General features: G+C 42.4%; 1 protein-coding gene across 3 annotated transcripts; it reads left to right on the top strand.

Moving 5' to 3' along the window:
* The first annotated feature begins 383 nt into the window (after nucleotides 1-383).
* On the top strand, nucleotides 384-15199 carry ppp2r5ca (protein phosphatase 2, regulatory subunit B', gamma a). 3 transcript variants are annotated; one of them, XM_079286999.1, is made up of 14 exons: nucleotides 384-524; nucleotides 5845-6044; nucleotides 7461-7571; nucleotides 7787-7879; nucleotides 7998-8128; nucleotides 8224-8283; nucleotides 8478-8586; nucleotides 8910-8963; nucleotides 9054-9224; nucleotides 9318-9445; nucleotides 9819-9920; nucleotides 10088-10160; nucleotides 11397-11513; nucleotides 12883-15199. In XM_079286999.1, exons 1-14 carry the CDS (start codon nucleotides 431-433, stop codon nucleotides 13015-13017), a joined length of 1578 nt encoding a protein of 525 aa, XP_079143125.1. In that variant the 5' UTR covers nucleotides 384-430; the 3' UTR covers nucleotides 13018-15199. The 3 variants fall into 3 exon arrangements, with proteins under 3 accessions (XP_079143125.1, XP_079143123.1, XP_079143124.1); XM_079286997.1 differs by lacking the exon at nucleotides 11397-11513; XM_079286998.1 differs by lacking the exon at nucleotides 12883-15199 and having other exon boundaries at nucleotides 11432-11607.
* Nucleotides 15200-15995: the final 796 nt, after the last annotated feature.

Raw genomic sequence — 15995 nt, 5'->3', positions numbered from 1 at the left:
TAAGCACACTCAGAGTACGTTATTTACACATGCTATTCCTCAATCACATTATGCTGAAAAACCCAGCTGATGGTTCAACTGTGGAGAGGATTTAAGTCAATCTGATCTGAGATCTGTAGATCTGCCTTAGAGCGTCACCAGAGACGAGTGAGTGAGGAGGAGGAGGAGCCGCAGCAAAAATTCCAAAGTATATCCCGCCCCCTTGTGCGTCCTCTCAGCCAATCACCGTCCCTCTCTCCCAGCAAGCCTCCGCCCACATCGCTCTAGAGCCGACTGACCTCAGCCAATCAGCGGGCTCCGTTCGCTGGCTACGTCACTAACTAGCCAGTTCCCTCCAGCGGCAGAGAGCTTCATTTTCTGATCTGCTTTTGTGCTAAAATGGAGGCTGGCCTCTCGCCCTAAGTGGATCGCCTTCCTGGTTGAGGTTTAGATGTTGACATGCAATAAATCTGGAGACAGGATGGTTGTGGATGCACCTAATTCCAATGGGCCTTTTCAGCCGGTGGCCCTTATGCACTTCAGAGGTACGTAAAGGACGTATATGTGTCTTCCTGTATGGTCCCAGGGAATTAGGGAGAGAGTTGCTGTGCTCCGGTTCCCCTCCACTGGTTACTGCTGGGTTAGTCAGCACTCAGGCGTTTGGGAACATATCGTTGTTTCTGTGGTTCGGAAAGCAGCTCTATTGTATTCAAACGGGAGCTGAATAATTATTTGCTTGTGTGCATTATTGTGAGACAGTGGAGCTACATGTAGAAAAATCTGGTTTTACTAGCTAGCTGCTCTCTCTCTCTCTCTCTCTCTCTCTCTCTCTCTCTCTCTCTCTCTCTCTCTCTCTCTCTCTGCCCATCCCCCCGCCGAGCTAGTGATGTCAAAGGAAGTGAGGTCATAGCTCAGGGAAGGGTCTTCTCCTTAGCGCTTCATGTGTTTGACTTTAATTGTGTGTTTGTGTATTTATGGTTGCAGCTATTGACTGTAGCCTTTTGAGGGGAAAAAGCCAAAGAGGAGTCAAATATTGTTACTCTTCACCTCCTCCTTCTTCTTCTGCTCTACCCAGCCCGGCGTTTTTGTCACACTCCAGTTCATCTGGGTACAGATTGGTCATCGTGTGTAGGCTGTAGACAGCCACTGCAGCCCCCTTTTTTTTTTTTAAAAACTCCATCTCTCAACCCTTTTCCCTAGTGGGCGACATGCTTAGGCACCCCTATTTCTTTCGCCAATCAAGACACAAGAAACAAAAATGTGTCTGTGAAGTCAACAAAAGCACTGCTGTCAATGTGACCCGGCTATAGGAGGAAGGTTTTCGGATTACAGCGCCAGGCCCTGCTCTCTTTTAATGTGTGCAGAATGCACTCAGTCATGTTTGAAAGACCCAGCCTGTTACCACTGTACTCTGGTCCAGCCCAGCGTTAGATGAAGCCTCGGGCAGTTATTGATTAGACTCTATTGAGCCACAGTGGCCACTGCCTTGAATGACAACTCAGTGTTTGGGGAACAATCAGACTCTCTCTGCCTCTTTCTTCTGTGTCTCTATTATTTCTAACCCCATTCAGACCAAATGGGGGTCTGAACGGGTTGGGTACCGAAAACCGGTGCCGGTATGGTACCGGTTCCTATAAGACTGGTATCTACCGGACCGAAATGCAACGCAGATTTCGGTGCTTCCTTTTGGTGCCTGAGCCGATTGAAATACTTTTTTTACACTACTCGTTAGCTCTAGGTTAGCGCGTCCTCGGACCGATGCTAACGATAGCATCAGTCCTCCGCTCCTCACTCATAATATTATTACAACCGGACGAGCCGTGCGCGCTTAGAAACAAAGCCCACCATCATTCTGACGAAGCTTCAGCCATGATTTATTGAAAAAAACAAAGAACGAGATCTGTCAAACGGCTGGCAGGCTACTGACTTCCTCCATCGACATCCGGGTACTTAGCGCTGCCGCTAATAAGCACAACAACACGGGCACGCGAAACATTCTTCTTCTTCTTCGAGGTGTAGTCGCGGTTGGCAAACGACGAATTGGCGCATTAGCGCCACCAACTGGTTAAATAAAATTAAATAAGTCAGGAGAGGTCGTATTTTGCAAGAGAAGGCAAATATGTTCATATTTCTGCAAAATAATTGCTGAAGTTTGAAGCTGTAGTTTGAAGCCAAGTGTTTTGTATTTATTTATATTCATAGTATACTTTTAACAGTTAATATATTGTTCAATTGGTTCAGGCACCGTTTAGGCACCGGTATCGTTTTAAAAGTATCGTTTTAGCACCGGTGTCGCAAAAAACCCAAACGATACCCAACCCTCGTGTTCATTTGTACATGCATATGAACAGGATTTGACAGGACCAGCATCCATGTTTTTTGGGATGTTTTTCGGAGCCTCAGACACGCTTCAAAAAATGATCCGGTGGCCTTTCAGCGTTGTTAGGAGTGTGTTTTCGTTCCCACTACCTACTTGGACAGATGGATCCCTGGCCACCTCTGATTTGGACTCCATATCCCAAGATTTCCTCATTTCCTGTTGTCTGGGTACATTCATGCCTGTATTCAGAGCCATGTTTATGCTCTATGTCAGACATTTTGGGACACATGTGTCAAAGATGCAGTGTTGATTGGGGCCCGTCAATCTCTTTTGCTCCCTGTCTTGTTTCTTTAAAATACAAGACATCATTTTATTAACAAGCACTTTTAAGCCGTTGTCTGTCACAAGCTATGTGTTGCATACTTTTAACTATATCCAAACAGGAACCGTACTTTACTCTCTATTTCAATGCTTTCAATGCCGCCAAAATGACCTAAATGAATGAATGTGGCCAACCTAGTTGTTCAAAAGCCTTTTTTTTTTTTAAATCCACAACACACTGTCCCTCTACAAAGCTATAAATAGTATCAGTCAATGTTTACATTGATCATAACATACTGTCGATAAAGCAGATTGCCAAACCGTCCCTAACTTCAGATTGGACTATCAGCTGTTGGTTTGACCCATTTACAGAGAAGTAAAAGTAGAGACTGCGGCTCCAATGTGACTCTCAGTTATTTATTCTCTTAGTTTTTTGAACAGGGAGCACTCGGATGAATCTCTCTCTGTTCTCCACAAAGACACGATGCTCGTGTGTGTGTGCATGCGCATGCTTGTTCCCCCTCCTAAGGCTTCTGTTAGCGACATTAATAGACTCCACATTGTGGTTAGCATCAATTTTGGGATCACAACACTGAGCCTTTATCTGTTACACAACGACCCGCTGGATATTTCAGGAGTGTACAGAAACTTTATAACACAAGTCCGACAGCGTCAGCGGTGTGAGACATGGCAGCACATTCCAGTGCAGCTTCATGTCCCAGTGCAACTTAGAAAATAAATAAATAAACGGTAACGTAATCTGTGTATTCTACCTGTTGCTGTTCAGTCTTCTGGGTGCACCTCAGCTGAGCTTAATGGGCCTTATTTATCTGAAACAGGTGTCCACTTTGGAGACGGTAGTAATAATAACAAATGTCTTGGATGAACTTCTCTTGTGTGTTTTTAATCCGGCGTACTGGCAGTCGTAGTGTTGTGACGGTGACATCGCTTTTGGCCGTCAAATCTATATGAAAATAGCCGTTAATGGCAGCTCGCACACTTGCCCTCTCGACTCTGGAATCCCCAACCTCTCACTGTCATCAAGATAAATTGGCCGACTTGAAACTGACACTGCAGAAATGTGTCTGTGTGAGCAAAGTCTCCATCATGTCTGAATAGGATATCTCTCTTCTTACCTAGAATCTGCCTGTTTGCAAGAATGTCAAGCACTTTTGTGTGTGTGTGTGCCTTTGCCACTGTGTGTACATTCATTGAAATTAGGGCATGAGCGTATAGGTTCTTTCTATTATTTACCTGTACATTATTCCTGATTACACACCTTGTTTATGCCACTTTGTTTATTTGCTCATTAATTTCAGTCTAATTAAAACAAGATGGATGGCAGCATCGCAACGCAAAGAGACCAAATTCATTTATCTCTGTATAATTTGGATTTATATTCAGTATATACAGCGTTTGCAATGCTCCGTTTGCCTTCAATCAATTGGTTATGTATCCTTTTTTTTTGGTCTTATTTGATCCCTGTGTCAATTTCATAAATCCTAAATTGTCTCTCAACCTGATTTTCTTGTCGTTACTTGGAAGTGTTCTGCCTACAGGTTACAGTACAGTCATGGAAGAGAAATGGGATTCATCCATGTTGTTACCCTTTGACCTATACAGTGCATGCCATCTACACATCTGATCTAATTCGGTTCGCTCACAGCGCCAACATCCTCATTCATGTGCAGACACGGCTTCCGAGCCTCAGTGCCAGCCTATTGTCGACGCCACTCCCTTCACTGATCAGTACGGTAATTGCAGGGGTATAGAAAAGTGCAGCTTTTGTTGCACTGGTATGATTTATTTCGGTTCAACACCATAAACGGACGATAGGCTGTATGCCGTTCATGTAAGGATGACGTCCTTCTATTGCAATCATAAATGTGAGTCTAGCAAACCCGCCGGTCTGTTCTGCGGCTGCGTTGTAAATCACGAGCACGACGTCACGTGCAGCTGCTTGAACCCATGTCGGAGTTTAGTGAAGAAGTTAGTTGACAGTTTGCCTATTTTATTTAAGCTGTGGTTAGACGGAACCAATTTAAATCAGGAAAGAAACTTGAGATGACAAAACATGTCTGTTATTTTATTGTGAACTACTCATCTATAAAGGGTTCCAGGGTTTGTACTGCTCATTTGTACTGGTTCATAAGGAAACAGCAGGCCTAGTTGAGGAAGTTTAAATCTCTTCAGTTTATTTTTTGAGGTGGACACCACTCTCTCATCGGTCCATTAAATAGAAGGCTGCAGGTAGCAGCCGGTTAGCTTAGCATGCATGAAGGCTGGAAGTGGAAACTGCTAGCATGGCTCAGTCCTGTCACAAGACGACGGACAGCTATGTATTGTGTGTTTGTACCTTAAGTACAGTAAACGTTAGAGGTGATGCTAGGTGGATTGTTGCCATATTGGTGATTGTTACGGTAGCTGAAGAACATGGCGTGTAGATTTTCCTCCAGTGTGACGATCAAAGATTAAAAAAAAACATCGTAAAAAAAAAAAGCAGAAACAATAACATCAAAGTTGTGTCACATAATGACATAATTATGGTGTCACTGTGTTATTGCTCCGCCACATGAGCAGGTAGGAATTTCAAGCAACCAAATTGGATGTTTTCCTCCTTTGTGTTGTCATGTGTGAAGTGTTGGCGCTGGCAGAGATGGTTTGTTTGTTGACAGGCCGGTGCTCTTGATTGTTCTGGTGGGAATTAAGTAAAAAGAGGAAGTCCTCAAACCACCATGGACACAAATAATGACTTTCATAACGACTCCTTTTGTCGACTGGCTGGACTGCGACCATTCACCTAGTTCCCAAATCCTCCGTCCTCGTCTCCATCGTCTCTCCTCCGCCCTCATCCTCCCGCTGCGATGTAACCATCTCAGCTTTTCTGTCAAAGCACTTTAGTCTTCATGACTCATTTGCCGGTCTCAGTCACTCTCTTCGTGCTGTGATATATATATATATATATATATATATATATATATATATATATATATATATATATCTCATTCTATCGCGTCACTGCTTTAGCGGTGGTCCTTGACAGTTACACCGCCCCCTCCTCTCTCTCTCTCGTGACCCCTCACTCTTTTCAACATGGCTCCGTTTTCCTATATTCCCCACCGCCTTATTGCATCACCACTGTGTAACCTTGTTGTGCCTTCACTGCTCACTTTGGGACTCTTTTTCTCCCCTTCACAAACCTCACTTTCTCTTTGTCTCCTCAGATGTGGCCCCCGCAGAGCAGGAGAAGCTCTTCATCCAAAAGCTACGGCAGTGCTGCGTTCTTTTTGACTTCTTGTCCGACCCGCTGAGCGACCTGAAATGGAAGGAAGTGAAGCGGGCGGCGCTGAGCGAAATGGTGGAGTACATCACCCACAACAGGAATGTCATCACAGAGCCCATCTACCCGGAGGTGGTGCACATGGTCAGTGAAACCGGAGGGGGTGAAGTTTGCGGTTAAAAGCTGAAGTTGATGGTTAAATGTGGGCTAAGAATAGGGGGGGTCAGGTTTGTTTGTTTGTGATGTTTGTGGCTTGTTTTGCTTCGGGTGGAGGAGCTGGCTTTCTTGAGGTGTCCATTCATTCACCTATATAAGTTATCTTTCAAGAATAAAGTGAAAACGCATAAGATGCGTACTTTAGCCATCGGCTCTTGCAAAAGCGGTAATGATCTGCGAGCTTTCATGTATACAAATGTTTCCCTTAGACTCATCGTCAAGTCACAATTAAATGTGTTTGTGGTTTATGACTAAATACCCCAAAAATGATCACGATGACAGATGTTACCGTCTCATCACACTCTTTAGTGTGCAGGGATACAGAAATGAAGCTATTAAACATGGCGAAGGAAGAGTGTCCAACTAGACTACAAATTATTATCTTTTAAATTGTCAAAGCCAACAGCAGAACTGCTGTAATCACCGTTATGATGTTTCCATTGTGGAGTTAACTCTTCACAGCCTGTTGTGGGTTGAACTGCAGCAGAGTCCACATAGTCCGTCTACCTTGCAGCATGTCTCTTTCAAACAAGGCTCCCAGTGTTTTAGTAGGCCACCTGCACTGTCCCATGATCAGCCTGCCCGGGAACAGCAGCCCACAGGGGAGTCAGTTGATGCTGCGAGAGACCAGGAACACAACACACTCTGATTATTGTGGGCCAAAACCCTGGAGGCCAGTTGCAAGGCCAGTTTAAGTTCAACATGAACCTAAGAAGATGTATTTTTAGAATACATAAGATGGGGAAACTATTTCTTATTTTTTTTTTTTTAAATGGCCTTGCTGTTTTTTTTTTTTTTGGAGCAGTGTGCAATCAAGAATTGACTTGAAATAAATCCTGAAACATGGCATTAACACGAGGAACTGAATAAATGAGTCTTATTACTCATGACACAAAGCATTCATAATCAAGCTTTAAGCAAACGTTACGTGCTGCAGACCCGTCCCAAAGGGGATACAACAGAGAGAAAGAAACATTTAAAAACATAACATAAATACTGCTGTCACTTAATTATTTGTCACATACTCCAGCATATCTCTAAATGCTTGTAAATCTTGGTGTGTGTGTAGAACATGATGCAGTCTTTTGTTGTGGTTTCACTGCTGGTTACCATCATGTCATGACGGGAAACATTTAGTCATGACCGGGAAGTTTCTGACAGGAAGTCTTGGTCTTGCTGTGTGTTGTTTTTTTTATCTTAGTGAAAACCTCTTGTAACGTATTCTATTGGTGTTTATAAACTTCGGGGTTATCAAAACAAACAAAAGGAAGTTAACTTTAATAGCGTGCTGTCCTTTTTTGGGAATAAACACTCACGGTATCGTTTTCACTCCTCTCCTTCCAGTTTGCGGTGAATATGTTCAGAACATTGCCTCCGTCGTCCAACCCCACCGGAGCGGAGTTTGATCCAGAGGAAGACGAGCCAACACTTGAAGCTGCGTGGCCACACCTCCAGGTTAACATTTAAAATCGTTAAATCATCCAGTTTATAAACGGTTATTCCGAACCGAGAAGAGCCTCCCTGCATGGCTGAAGGGTGAAGTTCTGTAGTTTGTGAAGTTTACAAAAAGACTGTTTTGAATGGTGTATTTGGTGTCAAAGCTTTTTGCTTAAATTCCTTCGCAGCATTCATTCCTTCTGTTTTTTTTTCTGTTCTTGTTTCTGTTGCAGCTCGTCTATGAATTTTTCCTTAGGTTTTTAGAATCGCCCGACTTTCAGCCCAACATAGCGAAGAAGTACATCGACCAGAAATTTGTTATGCAGGTAAAGAAAGGAACATTTTTGCCAAAATCTCAGATTGTACAATACCAATAATAATTTCAAGACACACATTCGCATGGTGATTTAATTCTGGTACCATTTCACTTCTCTGGCTTTGCAGCTCCTAGATCTATTTGACAGTGAGGATCCCAGAGAGAGAGACTTCCTCAAAACTACCCTCCACAGGATTTATGGAAAGTTCCTGGGCCTGAGAGCATACATCAGAAAACAGATCAATAACATTTTCTATAGGTCCGTGCAGGTCTCCCACCGCTATGCTCATTTTTTTAAAAACATGTAAACCAAGCGTGATGGTCAATGTTTGAATCTTTTGTGTGCCCTCACAGGTTTATCTATGAGACGGAGCACCATAATGGTATAGCCGAACTGCTGGAAATACTTGGAAGGTACGGGCATCAGCTTCAGTGTCCAGATGTTTGTGGCTCTCGTACCACTTTTACATGATCGCCGATGCTATTCTTTCATAATAGTCGGCCATGAAACCTTGTTTCTGTCCTAAATGTAAAACTTCTCAACCATCAGCTATTTAATTCCACATTCCTACTTTGTTCTGATGGTACTTTTGTCTTTCATTTCGCAGTATAATCAATGGATTTGCCTTACCACTAAAGGAAGAGCACAAGATTTTTCTGTTGAAGGTTTTATTGCCTCTGCACAAAGTGAAATCACTCAGTGTCTACCATCCACAGGTGAGTTTGTTGAACACGCAGTGAGTCAGCATGATGAGTTTGATTTTAGTTTTTGTGAAGCTGTATGGCAAGATACGCGCATACAGCACAGAAATTATTTTTTTAAAAGTGTTTAAATATTCTTATCCAAACCTGCTTTGAGTACACGCCTCCTCTTTTCACGAGAGCAGCAGGTCATTCTACAGGTTTTGTCAAAAACTGTTGTTGCGTGTCCCAGCCGGTCCGTTCCTCAAAGCACCAGCGAGTCCCACGCCGTGTTACCTTCAGCTCACGACCGGTAAAGTCAAATACTTTTGAGAGTTTAATGATTATTTGTTTTGCAGCTGGCCTACTGCGTGGTGCAGTTTTTGGAAAAGGACAGCACTCTTACTGAGCCGGTATGTAAAAATAATAAACAACAACATGGTGAAACTTTTATGAATTTAGTTTAGTTCGTTGACTTTTTACCCTGGTCATCGTCCCAACAGGTGGTAATGGCTTTACTAAAGTACTGGCCAAAGACTCACAGTCCCAAGGAAGTGATGTTCCTCAACGAGCTGGAGGAGATCCTGGACGTCATCGAGCCCTCTGAGTTCGTTAAAGTGCAGGAGCCTCTCTTCAGACAGCTGGCCAAGTGTGTGTCCAGCCCGCACTTCCAGGTAATCGCAACCGGTCCCTTCATAATGTCTGGGGGGGGGGGGGGGTTATTCAGGTGGTTGTCGGTATGTGCCTGACTGCGGTGTTGTCTGTAGGTGGCAGAGAGAGCTCTGTACTACTGGAACAACGAGTACATCATGAGTCTGATCAGCGACAACGCAGCCAAGATTCTGCCGATTATGTTCCCCGCTCTGTACCGCAACTCTAAGACCCACTGGAACAAGTAAGATACTCCGCACGCGCTGTACGCCTCACTGCATGTAACACCAGTCTGACACAACCGCTCACATTAGTGATATCTCTCAAGTATGTGAAGGTATTTTAGCTTGGTCACAGAGTGTACTCTCCTGTGCACCAGTTACACGCATCACCTGATGTGTTTATCATAAATAATCTCACAAAGGCTTTTATTGCTGCAGATCACCCTTTTATACATAACTTACGTTTGCTGCTTTTAGTACACAACAAAATACCTTTTAAAATACTTTAATATCTCTAATATGTGAAATATAAAGCCAGTAATGTCACTTGTGCTTGTAAAGACTTGACTCTTGACCTGTGTGTGTGTGTGTGTGTGTGTGTGTGTGTGCTCACAGGACCATCCACGGCCTCATCTACAACGCTCTGAAGCTTTTCATGGAGATGAATCAGAAGCTCTTTGACGACTGCACACAGCAGTTCAGGGCTGAGAAAAACAAGTAGGCTCCCGAGACTCTTCTCCCACTCAGTCGATCTCGCACAACGATGTCTGAGTGACACATGGTTTCTGCTTCTGTTAACGCTGCAGCTAAATGAGTGTCTGGTTTCACATGTAATCGGTGCAGCGGAACAGATTACTGACGTGTGACGTTTGCTTGTTCAACAGAGAGAAGGCAAAGTCAAAAGAACGTGAAGAGGCTTGGATCAAGATCGAGAACCTGGCCAAGTCAAATCCACAGGTGAGCAGTGTGTGCAGTCACCTAACCTCCCTTTCTATCACTGTGTGTGTGTGTGTGTGTGTGTGTGTGTGTGTGTGTGTGTGTGTGTAGCAGCCATCTTCATGAAATGTGTGTCTTTTGTTTTCTGTTAGCCAGTTGTGTTGTTGAAGTGTAGTTCCCTTTCCATCTTCTCCTCATAAAGATGTGACGTGTAATGTCCGGCCACAGGCTCCAAAGAAATTGGGGGCAGCGTTTCCCCTCTACTGCTGGGCCCATACAAGTTACATTCACAGTCATACGCTGTTAAAACAACAACCCGCTAGCTACGGAGTCATTTATTTTTGCATGTCTTTTGACTGAAGCCGTGGCCACATGTTACACGTTGCCCCTTTTTTAAGGGCTCATTTTGTTCACAATATGAATTGGTTGTTCATGTGTTCATAATCACACTGCTGTTGAAGATGGAAAGATGAGAATGTGCTTAGTTGTGGTGAATGCTTGAATCCGACAGCTCTAAGATGCTCTCTGAAGAAGTGTTTGATTAAATCAAAGAGTGACGATACAGAATCCTGATTTGAGCATTTAAGGAATAGTTTGACATTCTGGGAATTGCATGAAATGAAAAGATTGATTCCACTCTCGTGTCTTTATGGTAAATTAGAAAGTTGCAGCCAGCTAGCTTAGCACAAGTACTGGAGCCCAGTGGTCACTTCGACCAGGCAGGAAGTAGTCCAACACGTCTTCAGCTTAAAGGTGCTGGTACACTGATTTCGTTATTGTTGGACAGAGCCGTGCTAGCTGTTTCCCCTTGTTTACCAGTCTTTGTGCTAAGCTAAGCTACATTCATGTACAGTATTTACAGTACAGACATGATCCATCTCTTCATCCGACTCTTGGGAAATATGCATAACTCCCAAAATGTTAAACTATTGGTTTAAATGTGCAACAAAATACAAATTTTCAATCCAAACGGATCAGTACAACAATTAATCTGCCATAAAATAGTTTTAGTGTGAACAGCAACTGATGAGCTCAACATTGTGTGACACGGTTGCTTTTTCATAATCAACACTTAAATCAGTCGTGAAAATGTGTTCAATCCTTTTGATTCTACGCCTCAACTGAAGCATATGAAACCGATCAAAACCAAATGTCAGAGCTGCAAATTTGACGATATTCAGAGCCTCTTGATTCATTCTTCTTTGCATGCGACTGAAAGTCTCTCCTCCATCCTTTTTTTTTGTTTTTTCAACATAGTTCTTTATGTATGTTGATTCCTCTGACCTCAATAGTCCTGTAGCAATGGAGACGGATGTCCCTTTGATAGAAGATGTTCAGAGGTTAAAAAAGACAGTTGAGGCGGGCGCAACTCAGGTAAACCTGACTTTCTCTCTGTCTATTTATATTTCTTCTAATCACTCTATTATCAGGCCTGTGTGTTACCAAAGTCTTCTAGTTGAAGCTACTTGCACTATAGAAGTTAGCATTGTATTCTTTCTGTATATATTATAGTCTTTGTTTGTGTTTAACTTATAAATCTTTATGAAATGTGGAAACAAACCTAACTATGGACTGACCACTGGAATCAAGAGCTTCCTTTTTGTGTGCCCCTTACATGTTGTCTTAGTATGAAGCCTCAACGTGTTCAATTATAAAAATCATACCACCGTAATAGATTTTGTAAAGTGTAGTTCATTCACTTGAGAATTGACTGAGGAAAAAACGATCCTCTGTGATCTCATGGAAGCAAACATGTTCAGCCAATTTAGTTTAATCCAGTTTGAGACATTGGAATGCACTTTTCTCTTCAAAGGAAGAGTTTGCCACCTTTTTTATGTGGACGTCCAATCAGTGCTGATGGTAAATGTAGTCTGCTGAAGGACTACGTTCCCCAGGGTGTGCTGTGTTGACCCAGAAAGCTGATCCCTCCTGCTGTGCCGGCTCGCCAGCTTTGCCAAATTAACCAATTTGTCAATAAAGGAAAACACAACCGCACATCTTCTGAATTCATGCGTCTCGCTTACACAGAACTAAGACGGGCTTAGCTGCCTTGTCGGGCTGATTAGCAGAAGCAACCGTGTTCCATGCAGATTTTAGTTTTTTTTTTAATTGACAATAATCCGGTTAATTCAGAAAAACAGGGTTAATGTTTTTTTTCTCCAGTGAATTCATAACCCTTCAGTGTCAATGACACAATAATTAGTCATAAATAATAATATGATACATTTTTCAAGCTCAACCCACTATTTTGTAATGTTATTTCATCATTTTTATGACGACTGACAACTTCACAGTCATGAAAAGTGACATGATAAAATGTAAAAGAATTGGGCGGTTAATAGCGCTATTACATTTATATTTTTATGGGGCAAAGAAAGTCAAAACATTTAAAAAATAATTTCTTTGGTTAATTTATATTTTCACAATGTATTCATATAATTACTAAGCTAATGTCTTTATTTCATAATGAACACCTGGGGGTTCCATAGAGGTCTGATGTTGTGTATTTAATTTAAAGTTGGTCCAGGTATGGCCTCGCTCAGTACGCCGTGTTTTAACTCGCCTAGTCTTGGTTCTGTGTTAATTAAATTTTGATGTACGTAACTGAATTGTGCTCAAGCTGTCGCGCTTAATCTCAGAGCTATGATCAGAACCGGGACATGTTGACAGGAGATGACGATGTTAAAACGCTATAATTTAGCCTAACTGTCTCCTCCTCCTCCTTCTGTGCTCAATCTGACAGTTGCAGCATGAGCAGCGGAAAGAGCGGCCTATGGTGCGACGCAAATCTGAGTTGCCTCAGGATATCTACACCACAAAAGCCTTGGAGTGCCACCGCAGAGCTGACGACATGTTGACCACCCACGATGGACTCTAGGTCCCGCCACCTTGTCGACTCTTTGTTCAACTGCCCCTTTTACCCTTCGACGGCCATGGACATCCTCTTCGCCCAGGTGCCAGAATTGCACTGGCAATGTTGGGATACCCATGCCTCCTCCCACCTTCAGTTTACCTATAAGTCTCAGTTGTCATTCATTCCTGCTGCCCCAGTGCAGAATCCCTGTATCCTCTCTCCCCCCCCCCCCCCCCCCCCAGATTTCTGCTTTCTCAGGTTTATTCCTTTATTTGGAGAGGAGTGGGAGAGTGTATTGTGTCTTTTAGCCCTAGCCACATTGATTGTGTTCCCCCTATTATTTCCCCCGTAGCTTCCTCTTACCCCCCCCCCCCCCCCCCCCCCCCCCTGTGCATTCACTGTAAATGTGGAACCTGGGAGTACGGATGCCACAAAGCTGGTTCCTTCATTCCAAACACAATGGATTGGACGTGGAAACATAGGAACTGTGTGACTCACTGTCTAAGGATCGTCTCTTGGTCTTGGTGCTTGGTTTTCTTTTCTGTCAAACGGAAAAAAAATCAGAACCTGTTGGTCAGATGAAAAGACAAGACTTTCCTGTCATCCGTTGTACGTTCTCTTTATTTCTCAGCTCAATCTAACAGACATCTTGTCTGTGCCAAGACTGTTGTGTTCCGTATGTTTGTTTCTTTCATGATTTTATCTTCAACAGACACGCCTTTGTTTTTGGTCACTGGTGTTTGAATTTTTTTTTTTTTTCTTTTTTTAGTTTAGCACACCAGACCAAACTGAGACTCGTCCTTTAGCCTTGCAATGCCCAGGAAAGGTGGCGAGGAAAGAGGAAGCTGTCCTGTGGACATCAGACACTTTCCATTTTATTGTTTTGTGCCATATGCAACTCTTTTATATGCTTGCTCTCCTTAAGTTCATTTGCAATATTTGAAAACCAGACCATAATGATGACTAGACAGTTGAAACAATGGTACTTACTGTATATAATGATGAACCGGAGTGAAAGCTGTTCACTGATGGGTTTTAGCAGCTCGAATTAAGTTATAACCGTTGCTTTCTTTTTAAAGAGCAGGGAGCTGTGCTGGCACTGTGCTATAATGATTTTAATGTTAGCAAATAGAAATTAATTTATTATCAAACTTAAGCGCTGGTAACCTCAGTAGCTATTAACGTACTGACATTCAATAATTAATACACAAGTTACCAAAAAAAGATGACTTCCTTAACGGTGTGGCATGTTTGTGGCGCTGCCGTTCCTAAGTTCAGTTGTCTGGTGGAGCGGTCATCTTTCTCAGTGAACGTTGGAAAGCATCTTCCAGTCAGTACCATTGTTTAAACTAAGGTCTGCTAGATTGCTTCATATTTGACGTGTTGTGTTTCTTTGTCTTGTCTCTGGAGGTTAAGTAGCGTGGCTGTCAGGTTTCCTTTGTTCTCCTTTTGTCCTGGCCATTCAGGATGCCCAACGCTGAGACGGACTGCTATCAAATGGCCACGAAAAATGCCAGATGCTGATAATAAACTGACATTGTGACTTGGCTTGTTAACTGTATTAATACTGTATTTGCTTGAATGCAAAAAGATGTAAATTAAAACTACCATGTTAAACATGTACCTTTTACCCTGGAGGAATGCCATTCACCAAACTGATTTCTGTAGAGTTCATTGCATTTATGAAACTATACCCGGCTTGCCGGGAGAGACGTTTTATAGGTTTTATGAGTTTGAGTCGAGAGACGTTTTTGAGGGTTATTTTAGTGCTGAAAAAACAAGTTGTCCGTGATAACGAGATGATTTAAAAATGATTCGGTGGCTTGTTCTCTTTCTGCAGGATCTGAGCAGATCTTTCAATTTCACATATTTCCAAAACATAACTTAAAGTGTCCTTTTGTATGTGACCTGTACTATATGATTCATTTAATATTGTATATATGATTTACCTTGTTTCATGTAGTGTTACATATCTAGATTCATTTTGTACAAATTGTCCCTCTGTACAGAATAAAACATCAATAGCAAGTGAAAGAAGTTAATCTGGCACATACCGTCTTATTTCTCCTGCTCTGGATGTACTTTCATTGTCACAAGGAGTTAGAAAATGTTCTTATTTTTATTATGAAAATCTGCAAAGTTTCCTCCCTCTCTATAACTGACCAATGTTCATGCCCGTTGTGTGCTCCTATCACTGTCTTTAGTGGTGTGCAACTATATAGGATGAATAAAGAGATTATTTGAATATATATTTTCAACCAAGCATCCATTTTGGCTTTACTTGACATCTTAAATTACTATTTTGAAACACGTGTGCACTACATGATACAAACTTTAGTCTATTTGCTTTAACAGGGAGCAATGGCAGCAATGGCAAGTAGCTACTTCAGCAGTATGCTGCTTTGAACACAAGAGGGAGCCAGATACCTGAAAAGGGACATTTACTCACCGTGGTCCATAACCAAAATGCAGAGAATAACATCTGCAACACCACTTGCAGCATTCATCCTGCAGGTTTCAAGCATTTCATCGATGACTGAATTCAGCAACACAAATATCCATATCTCAGCCAAAGCTTAATATACGCACAACAGTCAGTCCGTCACATACACTGCGATGAACATGTCATTCTCACTGGCTTCGTAGCGGCACCCTGGCATGAACAATCTTATGTGACAGCAACCTGAACCTTACTGTGACATCATTTTAACAGGTCCAATACAGTGGTGCTCCTCTGTGGTTTAGGACAGATGTTTTCCATCAGTATTCACCAGAAACAAAACTAGTTTAACACGTGTTCTTTTTATTCCGTTTCTCAATCTTTCAATCGCTTCATCTTGTGTGTGGGCAGTGCAATAGTATCAAACACTGACAAAACGGACACATTCTGTGACATGTTTTGTTCTCAAGTACGAATCATATACTGTTGTACAGATTGTTAATAAATACAATATTTTATTATTTTTATTTACAATTTTTAGCCATTATCATTACTATGGCAA

The sequence above is a fragment of the Melanostigma gelatinosum genome (genome assembly GCF_949748355.1).
Source record: "Melanostigma gelatinosum genome assembly, chromosome: 16".
Taxonomy (NCBI): Eukaryota; Metazoa; Chordata; class Actinopteri; order Perciformes; family Zoarcidae; genus Melanostigma; species Melanostigma gelatinosum.
This window is presented reverse-complemented; position numbering and strand designations above follow the sequence as displayed.